Consider the following 19218-nt stretch of genomic DNA (forward strand, 5'->3'; position numbering starts at 1 on the left):
ATATTTTTTGATGATTTCGAAATCATCAAAGGGCGGTTATTACCTATACCTGACCACTGTGGACCTGGTCTCACCTTCCTCTGTATATATGTAACTTGTTTTGTACTTCTCCTTAGTCTGTACTCACCCCTGAACAGGCCGTCCTTTATGGGGCGAACAGGGTTGCCCAGGCACCTGCGGGCCCAGCTCTGACCCAGTGACCTCGGACACATTACCTGTTGACTGGTTAATCTGACCTGACGGCTTACGCCACCATCGCAACGGTGACCTTACCATCCATAGCGGCAGTCCCATGGGGGTTGGTGGGGGTGGGTTCCTGACTGCATAATCTGGGGCCCCGCAGTGGCTGAGTTGCCCAGGCCCCGCACACTCAGGGACGGCCCTGCCCCTGAAGATGAATTACACAGCGCTTGGGAATTTCGTGTTGTCTTTTTCTTGTATCAGCATATATATATATATATATATATATATATATATATATATATATATATATATATATATATATATATATATATATATATATATTAGCCTCCCTCGGTCTGTCTCTCACTTCCAATCAGCCCCCCCATGGCTCTCCCTCACCACCACCTTTAACATCCAATATTTGCTCTCAGGCTGGCCAACTACGTGCAAGATCCCGGCGGCAGCTCCCCAGAGACACCGCGCCTCCACACCCCAGCAAGTCACTCATAGCCTTTGAAGATCCTTGTTAGAACACCACTGAGCTAATAAAGACGCCTCCAGGAAGACGGTTTGGAGATAATACGGACGTCCCAGGATCTCATCAGACGCTATTGTAAGACACCCAGAAGCCCAGTAGGACGCCACACGGCCTCTGAGAACTTCTTACGACTCAGCACCTCAGGATAAGTGAGAACATCCCCGACGGACACCAGGATGAGGCAGACGGTGGTGATGGTGGCAGCGATGTGGGTGGTCATGGTGGCAGCCACTGTACCCAGACCCATCACTGAGTGTCAGGTGAGTCACGGTGACCGCCCACACACACACACACACACACACACACACACACACACACACACACACACACACACACACACACACACACACAGTCACGTGCGTCTATGTGTTACCTCATCTTAACATACATTACTCTACAGTATAACACTTATGCATCCTTCAGTGTTTTGTTATTGGAGTGAGAGATTAAACATCAAACACACCGCCCTCCCTACACCTCTCCCTCCCTACACCCCTCCTCCCTACACCTCCTCCCTACACCCTCCTCCCTACACCTCTCTCCTCCCACACCCCTCCTCCCTACACCCCTCCTCCCTACACCCCTCCTCTACACCCATCCTCCCTACACCCCTTCTCTCTACACTCCTCCTCCCTACACCCTCCTCCCTACACCCCTCCTCCCTACACCTTCTTCTCTACACTCCTCCTCCCTACACCCCTCCCTCCCTACACACCTCCTTCTCCTACACTCCTCCCTCCCTACACCCCTCCTCCCTACACCCCTCCTCCCTACACCCCTTCTCTCTACACTCCCTCCTCCCTACACCCTCCTCCCTACACACCCCTTCTCTCTACACTCCTCCTCCCTACCCCCTCCTCCCTACACCCCCTCCTCCCTACACCCCTTCTCTACACTCCTCCTCCCTACACCCCTCCTCCCTACACCCCTCCTACACCTCCTCCCTACACCCCTCCTCCTCCCTACACCCCTCCTCCCTACACCCCTCCTCCCTACACCCCTCCTCCCCTACACCCCTCCTCTCTACACCCCTCCTCCCTCCCCTCCTCCCTACACCCCTCCTCCCAACACCCTTTCTACACTCCTCCTCCCTACACCCCTCCTCCCTACACCTCCTCCAACACCCTTCTCTCTACACCCCTCCTCTCTACACCCCTCCTCCTACACCCCTCCTCCTACACCACTCCACCTACACCCTTCTCTACACTCCTCCTCCCTACACCTCCTCCCTACACCCCTCCTCCCTACACCCCTCCTCTACACCTCCTCCCTACACCCCTCCTCCCTACACCCCTCCTCCTACACCCCTCCTCCCTACACCCCTCTCCTACACCCCTTCTCTCTACACTCCTCCTCCTACCTCCTCCCTACACCTTCTCTCTACACTCCCCTCCTACACCCTCCTCCCTACACCTCCTCCTACACCCTCCTCCTACACCCCTCCTCTCCTCACCCCTCCTCTACACCCCTCCTCCTACACCCCTCCTCCTACCCCTCCCTCCCAACACCCCTTCTCCTCTACACTCCTCCTCCTACCTCTCCTACACCCCTCCTCCCTACACCCTTCTCTCTACACTCCTCCTCCCTACACCCCTCCTCCCTACACCTCTCCTTCCCACCTCCTCCTCCCACCCCTCCTCCTACACCCCTCCTCCCACCCCTTCTCTCTCCTCCTCCTCCTACACCTCCTCCTACACCTTCTCTCTACCTCCTCCTCCTACACCCCTCCTCCCTACACCCCTCCTCTCTACACCCTCACTCCTACACCCCTCCTCCCTACACCCCTCCTCCTACCCCCCTCCCAACACCCCTTCTCTCTACACTCCTCCTCCTACACCCCTCCTCTCCTGCCTCCTCCCCACCCCTTCTCTCTCCTCCTCCTACACCCCTCCTCCCTACACCCCTCCTCCTACACCCCTCCTCCTACACCTCCTCCCTACACCCCTCCTCCCTACACCCCTCCCTCCCAGCACCCCTTCTCTCTACCTCCTCCTCCTACACCCCTCCTCCTACACCCCTCCTCCCTACACCTCCTCCTACACCCCTCATCCCTACACCTCCTCCCTACACTCCTCCTCCTACACCCCTCCTCCTTACACCCCTCCTCCCTACACCCCTCCTCCACCTCCTCCTACACCCCTCCTCCTACCCTCCTCTCTACACTCCTCCCTACACCCCTCCTCCCACCCCTCCTCCCAACACCTTCTCTCTACACTCCTCCTCCTACACCTCCTCCTACACCTCTCCTACCTCCTCCTCCCTACACCCCTCCTCCACCCCTCCTCCCTACACCTCCTCCTACACCCCTCCTCTACCTCCTCCTCCTACACCTCCTCCTCCTTCTCCCTACACCCCTCCTCCCTACACCCTCCTCCTACACCCCTCCTCCCTACACCCCTCCTCCCTACACCCCTCCTCCTCACCCCTCCTCCCTACACCCTTCTCTCTACCTCCTCCTACACCCCTCCCTCCCTACACCTCCTCCCACCCCTCTCTACCTCCTCCTCCTACACCCCTCCTCCCTACCTCCTCCTACACTCCTCCTCCACCCCTCCTCTACCCCTCCTCCTACACCCCTCCTCCCTACACCCCTCCTCCCTACACTCCTCCTCCCTACACCCCTCCTCCCTACACCTCCTCCCTACACCCCTCCTCCTACACCCTCCTCCTACACCTCCTCCTACACTCCTCCTCCCTACACCCCTCCTACACCCCTCCTCCTACCCCTTCTCTCTACACTCCTCCCTACACCCCTCCTCCCTACCCACCCCTTCTCCCTACACTCCTCCTCCTACACCCCTCCTCCTACACCCTCCTCCTACACTCTCTCCTCACCTCTCCTACACCCCTCCTCCTACACCCCTCCTCCTACCCCTCCTCCTACACTCCTCCTCCCTACACCCCTCCTCCCTACACCTCTCCCTACACACCCCTCCTCCCTACACCCCTCCTCCCTCCACCCTCTCCCTACCCCCTCCTCCACCCCTACCTCCCACCCCTCCTCCACCTCCCTGCCACACCCTCCTCCACCCTAAACCCTCCTCCCTGACACACCCTCCTCCACCTACACCCTCCTCCACCCCTACACCCCTCCTCCACCCCACACCCTCCTCCACCCTACTACACCCTCCACCCCAACCTCCTCCACCCTACAACACCCCTCCTCCCACCCCTGCCACACCCTCCTCCACCTACCACACCCTCCTCACCCCTACCACCTCCTCCACCCTAAACCCTCCTCCACCCTACACCCTCCCACCTAAACTCTCCTCCACCTAAACCCTCCTCCACCCTACCACACCCTCCCCACCCTACACCCTGCTACCCTGCCACACCCTATACCACCCCACACCCTCCTCCCACCCTACACCCCTCCCCCACCTACACCCTCCCCACCCTGCCACCCTCCTCCCACCCTACACCCTCCTCCACCCTCCTCCACCCTATACCTCCCACCCCTGCCACACCTCCTCCACCTACACCCTCCTCCACCCCTACACCCTCCTACACCCTCCTCCCACCTACACCCTCCTCCACCCTACACCCTCCCCACCCCTCCTCCACCCTACACCCTCCCCCACCCTACACCCCTCCCCACCTCCACACCCTCCTCCACCCCTCCACACCTCCTCCACCCTACACCCCCTACCCTACACCCTCCTCCCACCCTACACCCTCCTCCACCCCTACACCCTCCCCTCCTCACCCTCCCCCACCCTGCCACTCCTCCACCCTACACCTCCCCCCTGCCACACCCTCCCCCCCCTGCCACACCCTTCTCCACCCCCTCCTCCCACCTCACCCTCCTCCCTACACCTCCTCCCACCTACACCCTCCCCACCCTGCCACCCTCCTCCACCCCACACCCTCTCCCCCCTCCCCCCCACACCCTCCCCACCCTACACCCTCCCCACCCACACCTCCCCACCCTCCTCCCACCCTACCCCTCCCCACCCTGCCACACCTCCTCCACCTACACCTCCCCACCTACACCCTCCTCCACCCTACACCCTCCCCCACCCTACACCCTCCCCACCTGCCACCTCCTCCACCCCTACACCCTCCTCCACCCTACACCCCTCCCCACCCCACACCCTCCTCCACCCTACACCCTCCCCACCCTACACCCTCCCCACCCTCCCCTCCACACCCTCCTCCACCTACACCCTCCCCACCCTACACCCTCCCCACCCTACCTCCCCCACCCTGCCACCCCCTCCTCCCACACCCCTCACCCTCCCCACCCTACACCCTCCCCCCACCCTACACCCTCCTCCACCCTGCCACCTCCTCCACCCTACACCCCTACCCTACACCCTCCTCACCCTACACCCTCCTCCCACCTACACCTCCCCACCTACACCCTCCCCCACCCTCCACCCTCCTCCACCCTACACCCTCCCCACCCCTGCCACCCTCCCCTGCCACCCTCCTCCACCCTACACCCTCCTCCACCCCTACACCCTCCTCCACCCCTACCCTCCCACCTGCCACCCTCCTCCACCCTGCCACCCTCCTCCACCCCTACACCCTCCCCCACCCTGCCACACCCTCCTCCACCCCACACCCCTCCCCACCCTGCCACCTCCTGCACCCTACACCCTCCTCCACCCTACCCTCCCCAACCCCTACCCTCCCCACCCTGCCACCCTCCTCCACCCTACACCTCCCCACCCTACACCCTCCCCCACCCTGCCACACCCTCTAGGCAACATAAGTCACACCACCTATGTTCTACCGCAGAGAGGAAAACAGGTGATCGCGGACAACGACTCCTGCACCCGCTTCCACATCTGCAGGAAGGTGTCCGAGGTGGAGTTTACTACTGACATAGCCGTCTGCCGCACCGGGATGATCTTCGATATGATCACCCTCAAGTGTAAGTGCACAGTCACCCTCAAGTGTTTAGTCACCCTCAAGTGTATAGTCACCCTCAAGTGTTTAGTCACCCTAAAGTGTATAGTCACCCTCAAGTATTAGTGTATAGTCACCCTCAAGTATTAGTGTATAGTCACCCTCAAGTGGTCACCCTCAAGTACAACTGGGGAGACAAATTAGATAGTTTTCTGGGATCTGGGGTGAAGTAGTAGAAGGAAGGGGAGGGCTACCATTAACTTCGTCATCTCCTCCTGCAGGTATCAGGCAAAACGAAGGTTACGTTCAGGACCCCACCAGCTGTGTCAACGTGAGTACCACCTATAACTTGTGTCATATGTCCCCCACACACACACACACACACACACACACACACACACACACACACACACACACACGTCCTGGGTACCTCACAACCTCAATACACAACACTGACGGCCAGAAATAATAACATGTTGTATTTCTCTTGTGATAACCGTTTGTGTTGTAGTTAATGTATTGTGTTATGGGACCATTTAGTGTAATATTGTATTATTATTATTATTATTATTATTATTATTATTATTATCATCACTCCAGTCCTGAACACAAGATAGGAGCTCACTGGGGAAGCAAAATGCGGGAAAATCAACATATTGTCGCATGTCTGTGTGTGTGTGTGGGGGTTCTATGTCTGGGTGGATGTCTGCATAGGTGCCTCGGTGTCTGTGCATCTGGGAGGCTGTGTGTGTGTGTGTGTGTGTGTGTGTGTGTGTGTTGTTATGCCAACTTTGAAGCCTTAAAGAGACTTCTCGTAATTGAATCACTCAGGTTTTATTCTACGACAGCTGGAGCGTAACCTGCTATTTAATAACTCTAACCTTATTTATTATGAAGGGTGGGTTAGGTTAGGTTTGGTTAGGTTAATACTGTGTCTTGGTGAGGATTTGTGTATATTATATAGTAAAGGAACTGGTAGCTTTTATCATAACAACGGTCTCTCATTGGCTGATATGCGAGCCAATGAGAGACTCGTTACAGTCAACCCAAATGTCTGAAAGTTATGTCTTGTGTCATAATTATACGTGAATTGACCAATCAGACGTTGTTGTTCTGCTACTGGATACCTGTTATCTCTCTCTCTCTCTCTCTCTCTCTCTCTCTCTCTAGTTTCACCTTAAAGAGACGTTGGCTCAGTGACACAGTGAGCTAAAGGGAGGGGAGGGACCTGGCCTACTGAACCCAACCCTCGTCCTCCTAATGCACTCCTCAGTAAACTTTGACCTAATACTGAGGGCGTTTACACTCCAATACATACGGTGTGTAAACGTGTAAATGAAGACTTTAGTGGAGTTTTACAGTTTATAAACAACAAATAGAGTACTAAGGGCGTTTACACTCCAACACGCAGGATGTAAACTTGTAAATGACGTCTTTAATAGAGTTTTACAGTTTATAAACAACAAATAGAGTACTAAGGGCGTTTACACTCCAACACGCAGGATGTAAACTTGTAAATGAATACTCGAAAACGGACTTTACACACGATAGCTATACACACATTAGTCATACACACGATAGCAAGTACTGAAGACCATTTACGCCCTAATAAATAACCCGGAAATAAGGGCAGTGTATGAATATTTTATACATATTTACATAATGTGGGGTGGGGTGTTAGGGGTGTAGTGAAGTGGTGGGGGAGTGGGGAGGGTGTAGTGTAGTTTGTGTGGAGAGTGGATGTGAGGGTGTAGCCATAGTGGTGGGTGTGTGAGGTGTAGTCATAGTGGGTGGGTGTGTGCAGGGTGTAGTCATAGTGGTGGGTGTGGAGGGTGTAGTCATAGTGGGTGGAGGGTGATGGGTGGGTGTTGAGGGTGGTGGTTCCCGTGATCATGCTGACACACCTACATTATTCACCAAGCATAATGGCCTCCAGCCCTCCAACACGGCCTCATGGTGATGGCGACACTTACCTCCAGACCGTGAGAGGGAGGGAAGGCGCCAGTGAAGGAAGGAAGGAGGAGGGGGCGTGATGGAAGGAGGGGGAAAGGCGTGAGGGAGGGAAGGAGTGTATCAAGGAAGTAAGGGAAGGAAGAAATGAGTGAGGGAGTGATGGAGGGCAGACAACAACCACCAGAGTCTTGAACATTACATCAGATAGAACCTAACCTAACCGAACCTAACCTAACCGAACCTAACCTAACCTAACCCAACAGAACCTAACCTAACCTAACCGAACCTAACCTAACCGAACCTAACCTAACCTAACCAACCGAACCTAACCCAACCTAACCTAACCTAACCTAACCTAACCTAACCTAACCGAACCTAACCGAACCCAACCTAACCTAACCTCATCCTTCTAATCTCTCTCTCTCATTAAATCCTTGTTTGTGAGGCGTTTGTATGTAGCTCTTGATCTCAACACACACACACACACACACACACACACACACACACACACACACACACACACACACACACACACACGAGTCGTTCCCATAATCGTCGGGTAATGGGACGTTTTGATCCTCGAATGCTTAAAGGGGTCGTGTCCCTGTGTGTGTGTGTGTGTGTGTGTGTGTGTGTGTACAACCTTTACAGTATGGGCCTGAATATCAGTGTTATTAACCAACAAACACGCGCTATACACATTCTACTAAAACAGACAAACAAACACTTTAAAAGGTGTGAACCAAACACCTGAAACATCCCCTTAAGGAACTCAACAAATACAGAAATGATCATCTAAACACAACACACCTCGAGAAAGTCCCTCTCATCACACACACACACACACACACACACACACACACACACACACACACTACTACTACTACTACTACTACTTTGCCGTCACCTAGGTTGGTGAGTTTTGAGGTGACTAAAAAGGCCAATACGGGACCGGCAGAGTCGTTCACAAATGTTGCACATGTGGAGGGCTACATCTAGTGCGGAGGGCACGGCAGCGTCTTTCCGGCGTTGGCGTTTGTCAGCCTCGGTCTACAGTCGGGCGAACTCAAAAGTATTGACACCTTCTTCTGCGGTGTTCCTCCAAGCGTTACAGTGTGAGTAATCGTCTTCCAGGGACTGGTGTCGATTAGACATTTTTTCAGGTTTGTCTTAAGACTATCAAGACTATCCTTATACATTTTCAGTTGCCCGCCGGCATTACGTTTCATGGCCAGTCCAACGTAGTTGTTCAAGGATAACGGTAGCCTCGATGCTCCTACAGTTGGTGTCAGCAAGAATACTGGCATTTGTTCTCTTGTCTTCCCAGCGAACTCGGAGGATGGAACTTAGGCTACGTTGGTGAAAATTTTCAAATGCCTTGAGGTGCCTCCTGTATGTGACCCATGTTTCGCTGCCATATAGCAGGGTGGGGAGGACCAGTGCTCGCTATACGTGCAACTTTATAGATAATTGTCCCTACAGCTGAAGACACGGTTACATGTCAGCAGTGGTGGACAAGTGGGAGCCGAGTTACTGCAAGTGGGTAACATTAAGAGAAGGTAGTACCATTAAGCTGGATGGATGGTGGAGGTGTGTCTGACCCAGGGGCAGGCCGTAAGAGAATCTCAGCCTTACATACATCTCCCTCAAGGCCGAAGTGTGCATAAGTATTCGTAGGTGCTCAGGATCTCCTGTAGGTCATGTTCATTTTAAGTAAAGAGGGTGGGGTCACCTGCATACTGAAGTTCAGTAATGGAAGCTGAGGACACCTATGTTCCTGCCTGGAGTTGTCTTATGTTGAAAAGACCCTTCATCCGGTACTGGATATTCATTCCATCAGCTAAACTGTTACTGGCATGAGTAAGGAAGGTAGCCAAGAAAATGGAAAGGAGAGTTGCTGCCAGTACACATCCTTGTTTTACCCCCTGTTTGGATGGGGAAGAACGCAAATTGGATGCCATTGTGCAGGACACTGCCGTTCATTCCATCGTGGAGTTGCCTCACAATGGCGATGAATTTTGGTGGGCAGCCTGAAACGGCTGAGGGTCCACCAGAGGGCTTCCCTGTTGACCGAATCGAAGGCCTTGGTTAGGTCGATGAAAGCCATGTACAGGTCACGACGCTGTTCTCTGCATCTTTCCTTTATCTGGCGGGCAGCAAAGATCATGTCAGTGGTGCCGCGTGATATTCTAAAGCCACATTGAGATTCTGGAAGGAAGTTTTCCGCCTGAGGAAGAAGTCTGTTTAGGAGGACTCAGGTTATAATCTTGCCAGATACGGACAGTTTCGGTCTCCCTTCTTCTTATAAATATTGAAGATGGAGGCGTCTTTAAGAGTTTGGGGGATTTCCTCTTTCCCATATATTCTCCAGGAGAGAGTGGAGACGGCTGGTAAGCAGAGGTCCATCTGCTTTATACACCTCGGCTGGGATTCCAGCAGGCCCTGAGGCTTTGTAATTCTTCATCTGTTTAATGGCAGTAGTTACCTCATCCAGGGATCGAGGATAGTTGAGGTGGGTCAGCTCTGGATGCTGAGGGACCTGCTGGATAGTCAAGACATACACAACGGTATTTTGATTGAGCAGCGAATGGTAGTGCTCTTTCCAGTGCTGAAGGATGCCTTCTTCGTCTTTAATCAGGAAGTTACCATCGGATGAGCGGAGGGAGGCTGCGCCATCAGTGATTGGCCCATAAAATGTTTTAGTGTACCTGAAAAATTCACGGGTCTTGTGTTGATCTGCAAGGTTTGCATTTCACATGCTTTATTTTTAAACCGATCGTTTTTTAGATTGCGAAGTTCCTGCTGGGCCGCCGCTTTCTTCTTGTGGAAGGTATCAGCTTTGGTCCGAGACTGAGGGTTGTTCTGCCAGTCAGTTAGAGCAACACGTTTATCATCGACGACTACATTGATTTCTGGGTAATTTTCATCAAACCAGTCCTGGTGTATTCCTTTGATCTGGCCGAGGGTCTCTGTAGGTTTTTGTCATGGCAGTATCAAGAATATCCAATCGGCACTGGAATTTGCGTTGTTTGTTGTAGAGTTATTTATCAGCCCATGTTCTAGCTGCTCTCTCAATGTATGTGCTACCACTGGATCTTCATGAAACTTAATTTTGAACCTCTATTGGAGGCTTGTTGCCTTCGCCGTTTTGGGGCGACGTGAAGTGACAGTTTGGCTCTGACGAGACGATGATCAGTGTCACAGTAGCCTGAGCCACACATGGTCTTGGTGATGAGGACAACTCCGTGATCTCTTTCTCTAACAATAATGTAATCAATGAGATGCCAGTGTTTGGATCGTGGGTGTTGCCACGAACCCTTGAACTTGTCGGCCTGCCTAAACAAGGTATTGGTGATAGTGAGGTTGTGTGCAACACACTTGACGAGAAGGAGTAGGCCGTTGGGATTACACTTGCCTACTACGTTTTTCCTATGGTTCCCTGCCATATTTCAGCATCTCTGTCAACTCTAACATTGAAGTCACCAAGAAACACAACCATGTCTTCTCTCTCTTGTCAAGGATGGCATAGAAAGCCTCCTTGATATCATCCTCTGCGTCCAGTGTAGGGACTTACACACTGATGGAGAAGGCATGACGTGAGTGATTCTGTGGGACTGGAAGAGTAACGAGGCTCCTCCATAAATGTTGTTTCTTCTCTGCAGCAGGCTTACCCCTCCAGAAGAAGGTATAGCCAGATCCCTGTTTTGTGAGTTGACCCTCGCCTGGAAGCCGGGACTCACTAATAGCTGCTATGTCGATGTTATACCTGGCCAGCTCTTTTGCCACAGGGGCAGTTCTTCTTTCAGGACGCTCATTTGTGCCAATATCCAGAAGGGTCCTGACATTCCATGCAGCGACCATAAGAGGTTGTATAGTTTGCTTTTGGTTTGATCTGTGATTATAATTGTGTTTTCAACCGCATGAGGATGACCTTACTGGGTGCAGTTGTCCAGTCAGGTTGGTTCTTTAGGCAGGCTATGTTTAGGGCACCTTTTCTAGCCCCCTCCCCATGTGGGATGAGCAGAATGTCTGAAAGAGCTCCTCAGTCGCACAGGCAGGACCGGATTACACTGCTGCCTAGATCCCAGTGCATAAACGACCATCTTATCTATGCAGCCCATGTGCAGAGTTGTGACTAAAGACTCCCGGCAGTCATCTCTGCCTGACCCTGTCGCCAGAGGACTTCTGGGGGTATAGGAGTTTTGATGATGAAGAAAAGTATGATGAGCTGGATGATGGCTGTGTGTGAGTTGATTTATGTGGCGAGGCAGGGTCGCAGCCCGAAATCTCACATCTTGGTTCTTCCTTTTCCTGATCCAGCGGTGCAAGTGTTGCAATGACTGGGGAGAAGGAGAGTTGCAATAGACTGCTGATAGCCCAGTTTGTTGGGTTTCGCCTTAGTAGCCTATCCATCAGGCATTGTCTTCATCTGCTGGTCTAGCCGTTTGGTTCCCATGGGGTCACCTCTTCCTCCTATACCGCCGTTGGGGTCTTGCTGGAGCTCTGTAAGCATGTCTGCCTGATGCGGGGCTCCACCGCAGATATTTCATTGAGGATTTATTTCCGTAGCCTTATACCTGCAAAGGTTAATCCGCAAGGCAGCGGGGCAGAGGTTGGTAGGCACTGGGCGTGTCCACATGCCAGTGGGCCAATGAGCTGTCCCTCTTGACCCACTGCTGCTACGAGATCCCCTGCTGGTCTAGCCTGGGTCCACGAGGCACCCAGTTACCGTGTGTTGCCACGAGGAGGCACAGCAGGAGTCTTGATGGTGAGGAGGCTGTGTACTGGCAGGGGAAGACTTATGCAAGTTGCTTCCCTGTTCACCACGAGGGCTAGCCAGCGGCGGCAGCTGAAAGCGAGAGGGAGCAAGCAGTGCTTGTAGCTTAACACTACAATGCTGCCACATTAGACACATTACACCACCTGCACACACACACACACACACACACACACACACACACACACACACACACACACACACACACACTGTACACAACTGAGTGAGGCTGAGTATCCCTCCAGTATTCACAAGAGAGAACTTACCAGTAATAGTTGAGACTCCCTCAAGTACTTGTCCATTGTGTCGAGAATGAGTAATTACATTACCCCGGTTCATTGTTGCCGGAATAGGTGTGATGTATGCCTCACTAAACTGCTGAGATGGAGGAAAGTGTGACCTTCTGTAGAGCTGACACCTCTCTCTATCTCTCGCTGTTTCTCTTATCGTCTCTCTTTCTCTCATGGCCCGGTGTGAAGCGTCTCAGGTGCTTTTATAAATATTTACCCTTGGAGAGAGAGGAAAGAGAGAGAGAGAGAGAGAGAGAGGAGGAGAGAGGGAGAGAGAGTCTAATAGAAGTGAAAGAAAGTTGTTTGTATACTTTACTCGGGTTCACCTGATTTATTAATATTATTATATAATTTATTTAATTTATTATTTATTTTTATTTTATATATATATATATCCCCTCACAGTTCACAGTTTCCATTATACACGTGTGTGTTTGAAACAGTCTCCCGTGACCTTAATAATGGAATAAAAATAAAAGAGTTGAAAAAATTAATGGAATAATAATGGTCACTGAAATAGAAATGGTGTTATGAGCTGAAGAATAATCTCTGGGCACTGATATACTGTGTGTGTATAAAGAGAGAGAGAGAGAGAGAGAGAGAGAGAGAGAGAGAGAGAGAGTAAATTAAAAAATAAACCACAAATAACAATCCCAACCACACACACACACACACACACACACACACACACACACACACACACACACACACACACACACACACACACACACACACACACACACACACACACACACACACACACACACACACTTTCACATACTGACCCTGACCGTCTAGTGACTCCGTATGACCCATGGAGAGGTCAACGGGCTCACGACACAGAGGCGCCTATTTTAGTCTAAGGTCACCAAAAGCCTCCCAGATGACCGCGGTGGGGAGGTGTAGGGGAGGAAGAGGAGGAAGAGAGGAGGAGGAAGAAGAGGAAGGAGGATGCTGAGGAGGAAAAGAAGAAGTATTAACATAGACTACACAAGTTAATTACCTCTCAGAGTTAAGGCATTTTGTTAAGTTAGCCCAGGTAAGGGAATTCATTTAACATTACGTCCACAATACACAGAGAGTTATATACACGTCAACATACATAGCATTCATGTATACACACAGATATACCTACAGAAAAGCATACACATATACACATACACTCACGTACTTTCAGAAAAACACACACACACACACACACACACACAAAAAAACACTCATATCAACTACCAATACTCCCCCAGGCACCTATCACATTACCCACACACTCCCACACGTACCCACACACTCCCACACGTACCCACACACTCCCACACGTACCCACACACGTACCCACACACTCCCACGTCCCACACACACCCCACACGTACCCACACACTCCCACACGTACCCACACACTCCCATATTCCCAAAACTCCCACATACCCTCTTAAAACTTCACCCCCCCACACACATTCCAGCACTCCCACACATTCCAGCACCCCCACACATTCCACCCCCACATTCCACCCCCACACATTCCAGCACCCCGACACATTCCAGCACTATGAGGGGTCGGGACTTGTGCCAGACCAGCGATCTCTGAGGAATGCGTCTCATCTCACCTCGGCGACCATCTCAACTACACATAAAAATAAAACCAACCATTTTTCGAGTCACTTGGGCGCGTTTATAATTGATGTGTCAGCCAGTTTTTGGCTTTCATTGATACATACATACATACATAAACAAAACAGCTTACAATATTTTTCTTAAACCAACAATTAACTCTACGGACACCACCACCTTAATTTCAATTACTTTATTTTTACTTACGCATATCTTTAACCTTAGAGTTTTAGTAGGTAGTAAGCAGCTATCAAACAGGGAGGTACTACCGCCTGGGAAGATATTGGAAGCATAATAAAAATCAAAATAAAGTCCTACACTTACCCTCGACAAGCAGTAATTTTAGATATATTGAGAAGTATATTTCGAAACGATTTAAGCCATCATTGACAAGGAATATATTTAGACTTCTCAAGAAATATATATTCAGACTCTATATAATAAAGTAGCATTATATTCGTGTCTCATTGGGTATATCACTACTTATAATATAACCTTTAAATCCACTTAACATTAGGTTGGTTATACTCTGCCACACCCACGTCATCTATTACAAGCAGGCGTGTTTTATAAGCCACGCTGCACACCTGTTACTGCTGGCAGGTGAGTGTTACTACCCACGCCTTACACCTGTTGTTGCTAGCAGGTGTATGTTTCTACGCACGCCATACTTCCCAGCCGAGTGGTTGTATTGATCGAGGAAAATGAAAACAGGGGCGTGCGAGGGTGTGACGGGAGGCTTAGGTGTGACGAGAGGCGTGGGTGTGACGGAAGGCGTGGGTGTGACGGGAAGGCGTGGGTGTGACAGGCGTGGGTGGTAAGGAAGGCGTGGAGGTGTGACGGAAAGGCATGGGTGTGACGGGAGGCGTGGGTGTGACGAGAGGCGTGGGTGTGATGGGAGCGTGGGTGTGACGGGGCGTGGGTGACGGAGTCTTCTTTCAAGTTTGTGAATGTCAAGGAGCCGCATCTCTCAGGGACCGCGATTGAAGGACCAGTAGTATCAACAATATCGAGTGGACCGCCAGTGGACCGCAATGATCATCAACAATATCGAGTGGACCGCCAGTGGACCGCAATGATCATCAACAATATCAGGTGGACCGCCAGTGGACCGCAATGATCATCAACAATATCGAGTGGACCGCCAGTGGACCGCAATGATCATCAACAATATCGAGTGGACCGCCAGTGGACCGCCTTATCCAACCAAACTTAAACTAGCATAACTTGGCCAAACTAAACCAAAGCTAACATTAACTAACTAAATCTAATCTAACTGGGGTGTCTATTTTTAGGTGAATCAAGCAGTTCAATTCCACATCTTTATCACACACACACACTACTACTACTACTACTACTTTGCTGTCACTCGGAATCAAGTATGACGATCATCCAGCTATTACACAATGATATGAGTTATTAAGGATGTCACCTAGGTTGGTGAGTTTTGGGGTGACTAAAGAGGCCGATACGGGACCGGCAGCGTCGTCCACATTCGTTGCACATGTGGTGGGCTACATCTACTGTGGAGGTCGGTGGCAGCGTTTTTCCGACGTTGGCGCTTATCTGCCTCGGTTTGCAGTCGGGCTAACTCGAAAGTATTGACACCTTCTCGAGTGGTGCTCCTCCAAGCGTTACGGTGTAGAGTAATCGACTCCCAGGTGAGGGGGTTTGTCTTCAAGTTTGTCTTAAGACTATCCTTATACCTTTTCAATTGCCCGCCGGCATTACGTTTACTATTCATTAGGTGACTATAAATTAGCTGCTTTGGCAGTCTACTTTGCCAGGCTAGCGTAGTTGTTCATGGATAATGGTAGCCTCGATGCTCCTACAGTTAGTGTCAGCGAGAATACTGGCATTTGTTCTCTTGTCTTCCCAGCGAACTCGGAGGATGGAACATAGACTACGTAGCACGCACACACACACACACACACACACACACACACACACACACACACACACACACACACACACACGTTTCTCTCATAATAAAACAATAACATCAAGAATCAACCAAATAAATATTCCTCAATAAATTTCTACACCCTCACTACACCCTCTCCACCCTCACTACACCCTCTCCACACCCTCACTACACCCTCTCCACCCTCACACCTCCACCACACCCTCACTACACCCTCTCCCACCCTCACTACACCCTCTCCACCCTCACCACACCCTCCTCCACCTCACCACACCCTCACCACCCTCTCCACACCCTCACCACACCCTCACTCACCCCTCACCACACCCTCACCACACCCTCACTACACCGTCACCACACCCTCACTACACCCTCACCACCCTCACTACACCGTCACCACACCCTCACCACACCCTCACTACACCGTCACCACACCCTCACCACACCCTCACTACACCCTCACCACACCCTCACCACACCCTCACTACTGTCTTCACCATAATAAAAATAACCTTTCCTCTACACTCCCTATATTCATAACTAATCTACATAAATAGCTTTCTAATTTACATACGAGCGAGAGAGAGAGAGAGAGAGAGAGAGAGAACTTTCTGACTACATGCTAAATTATGCATAACCCAACTAGTCTATGTGTGGGTTATGTTATTCCCTCTCTTCAATATGTATAACTACCCACACTTTTTACACATCCAGTATGCATAACATTACCATCATAAAGGGGACAGAGTTATTTATACATAGGGACTTCATTTCCTATACGTTTTACCATTGGATTTTCTTTATTCTTTTTTGTCATGTTTTAAATTTGTGATGTTCTGTTGAGTACCTTCCATCATCTTACACGGGGCTGGTTACCTGGGGGCTGATTTTGTTTATTATTTTGTATAACATTTTCTTCCCTCCCTACCTATTGGTCATCCCTTACCACCCCCTCCTTCTCCCCATACCCCTACCCTACCCCCTCCCAACCCACCTCTACAATACCTGGTGGGAGATAATGAGGTAGTGGAGGGTTCGGGTAGTGGAGGGTTCGGGCTATGGAGGGGTTCGGGTAGTGGAGGGTTCGGGTAGTGGAGGGTTCGGGTAGTGGAGGGTTCGGGTAGTGGAGGTTCGGGTAGTGGAGGGTTCGGGTAGTGGAGGGTTCGGGTAGTGGAGGGTTCGGAGTGGATGGCTCCCCAGGTTTACATCATTCACCTCTCAGACGGTTCCATAATTAATTACCTCGTCAGTATTTTAACAGAGACGAACAGGTTTTTCTTAGTCGAGATGAAATGTGAAAAATCTAGGTTCATCAGCGTAAGGATATGTGGTATGTGGTGAGGGTATGTGGTATGATAGGTGGGGATATATGTGGTATGTGGTAAGGATATGTGGTATGTGGTGGGGATATGTGTTATTTGGTGAGGATATGTGGTATGTGGTGAGGATATGTGGTATGTGGTGAGGATATGTGGTATGTGATGAGGATATGGTATGTGGTGAGGATATGTGGCATGTGGTGAGGATATGTGGTATTTGGTGAGGATGTGGTATGTGGTGAGGATATGTGGTATGTGGTGAGGATATGTGGTATGTGGTGAGGATATGTGGTATGGTGAGGATATGTGATATGTGGTGAGGATATGTGGTATGTGGTGAGGATATGTGGTATGTGGTGATGGTTTCTGGTATGTGATGAGGACATGTGGTATGTGGTGAGGATATGTGGTATGTGGTGAGGATATGTAGTATGTGATGAGGATATGTGGTATGTGGTGAGGATATGTGGTAGGTGGTGTGGTGAGGATATGTGGTATGTGGTGAGGGTGTGATGAGGATATGTGGTATGTGATGGGGATATGTGGTATGTGATGGGGATATGTGGTATGTGGTGAGGATATGTGGTATGTGGTGAGGATATGTGGTATGTGGTGAGGATATGTGGTACGTGGTAGGATATGTGGTATGTGGTGAGGATATGTGGTATGTGGTGAGGATATGTGGTATTTGGTGAGGATATGTGGTATGTGGTGAGGATATGTGGTATGTGGTAAGGATATGTGGTATGTGGTGAGGATATGTAGTATGTAATGAGGATATGTGGTATGTGGTGAGGATATGTGGTATGTGGTGAGGATATGTGGTATGTGGTGAGGATATGTAGTATGTGATGAGGATATGTGGTATGTGGTGAGGATATGTGGTATGTGGTGAGGATATGTAGTATGTGATGAGGATATGTGGTATGTGGTAAGGATATGTGGTATGTGGTGAGGGTATGTGTAGGGATATGTGGTAGAATATGTGGCAAGGATGTGGTATGTGGTGAGTATATGTGGTATGTGGTGAGGATATGTGGTATGTGGTGAGGATGTGGTATGTGGTGAGGATATGTGGTATGTGGTGAGGATATGTGGTATGTGGTGGGATATGTGGTATGTGGTGAGGATATGTGGTATGTGGTGAGGATGTGGTATGGTGAGGATATGTGGTGTGGTGGGGATATGTGGTATGTGGTGAGGATATGTGGTATGTGGTGAGTATATGTGGTATGTGGTGAGGATATGTGGTATGTGGTGAGGATATTATTTATGAATGTATGCTGTCAAAAAATTCATGTTGTTTACTTCTCGAGTACGATAATTTATGATACTGAGTACAATAACTTAGTCCACTTAATTACGATAACCAGCCTTCGTACTGAGGAAATTAAAGTTATCGTACTCTAGGTAGTCAACACACACACATACACACATACACACACACACACAAGAATGAATGAAAGAAAGAAAGAATGTTTTTTTGCTTGGATGATAACAAATTCAAGCCAAGAATATTAAAACAAAATTCTCTCATAAATAAGGTGATACAAGTATTTGCCTGTCTGCTCAATATAGTGACTGAGGTTGAGTAAAATATTTGATAACTTCAATAATGAATAAAGCCTAAATATCAATTTATATTCACAAAGTTCTTCAATTTTCCGCAGTAATTTGGATTCTAAAGTTGCATTTTTCAATAAGTTTTAATGAAAGACTAAAAAAAATCTGAAAAAAAACAATGAAAAATTAAAGTAGTTCGAATGGCATTA

At 50.1% G+C, this 19218-nt stretch overlaps 1 protein-coding gene across 1 annotated transcript in view; it reads left to right on the forward strand.

The window, feature by feature from the left end:
- The first annotated feature begins 613 nt into the window (after window positions 1-613).
- LOC121865619 overlaps window positions 614-19218 on the forward strand; it is a 34364-nt gene continuing 15759 nt past the window's right edge. The window contains exons 1-3 of the mRNA XM_042365140.1: window positions 614-981; window positions 5465-5600; window positions 5857-5906. Of these exons, the coding sequence (XP_042221074.1) occupies window positions 898-981; window positions 5465-5600; window positions 5857-5906 (270 nt within the window). The 5' untranslated portion in view covers window positions 614-897. The remainder of the gene's footprint in view (window positions 982-5464; window positions 5601-5856; window positions 5907-19218) is intronic.

The sequence above is a fragment of the Homarus americanus genome, unplaced genomic scaffold, assembly GCF_018991925.1.
Source record: "Homarus americanus isolate GMGI-L3 unplaced genomic scaffold, GMGI_Hamer_2.0 scaffold29158, whole genome shotgun sequence".
In the NCBI taxonomy this organism is placed as follows: Eukaryota; Metazoa; Arthropoda; class Malacostraca; order Decapoda; family Nephropidae; genus Homarus; species Homarus americanus.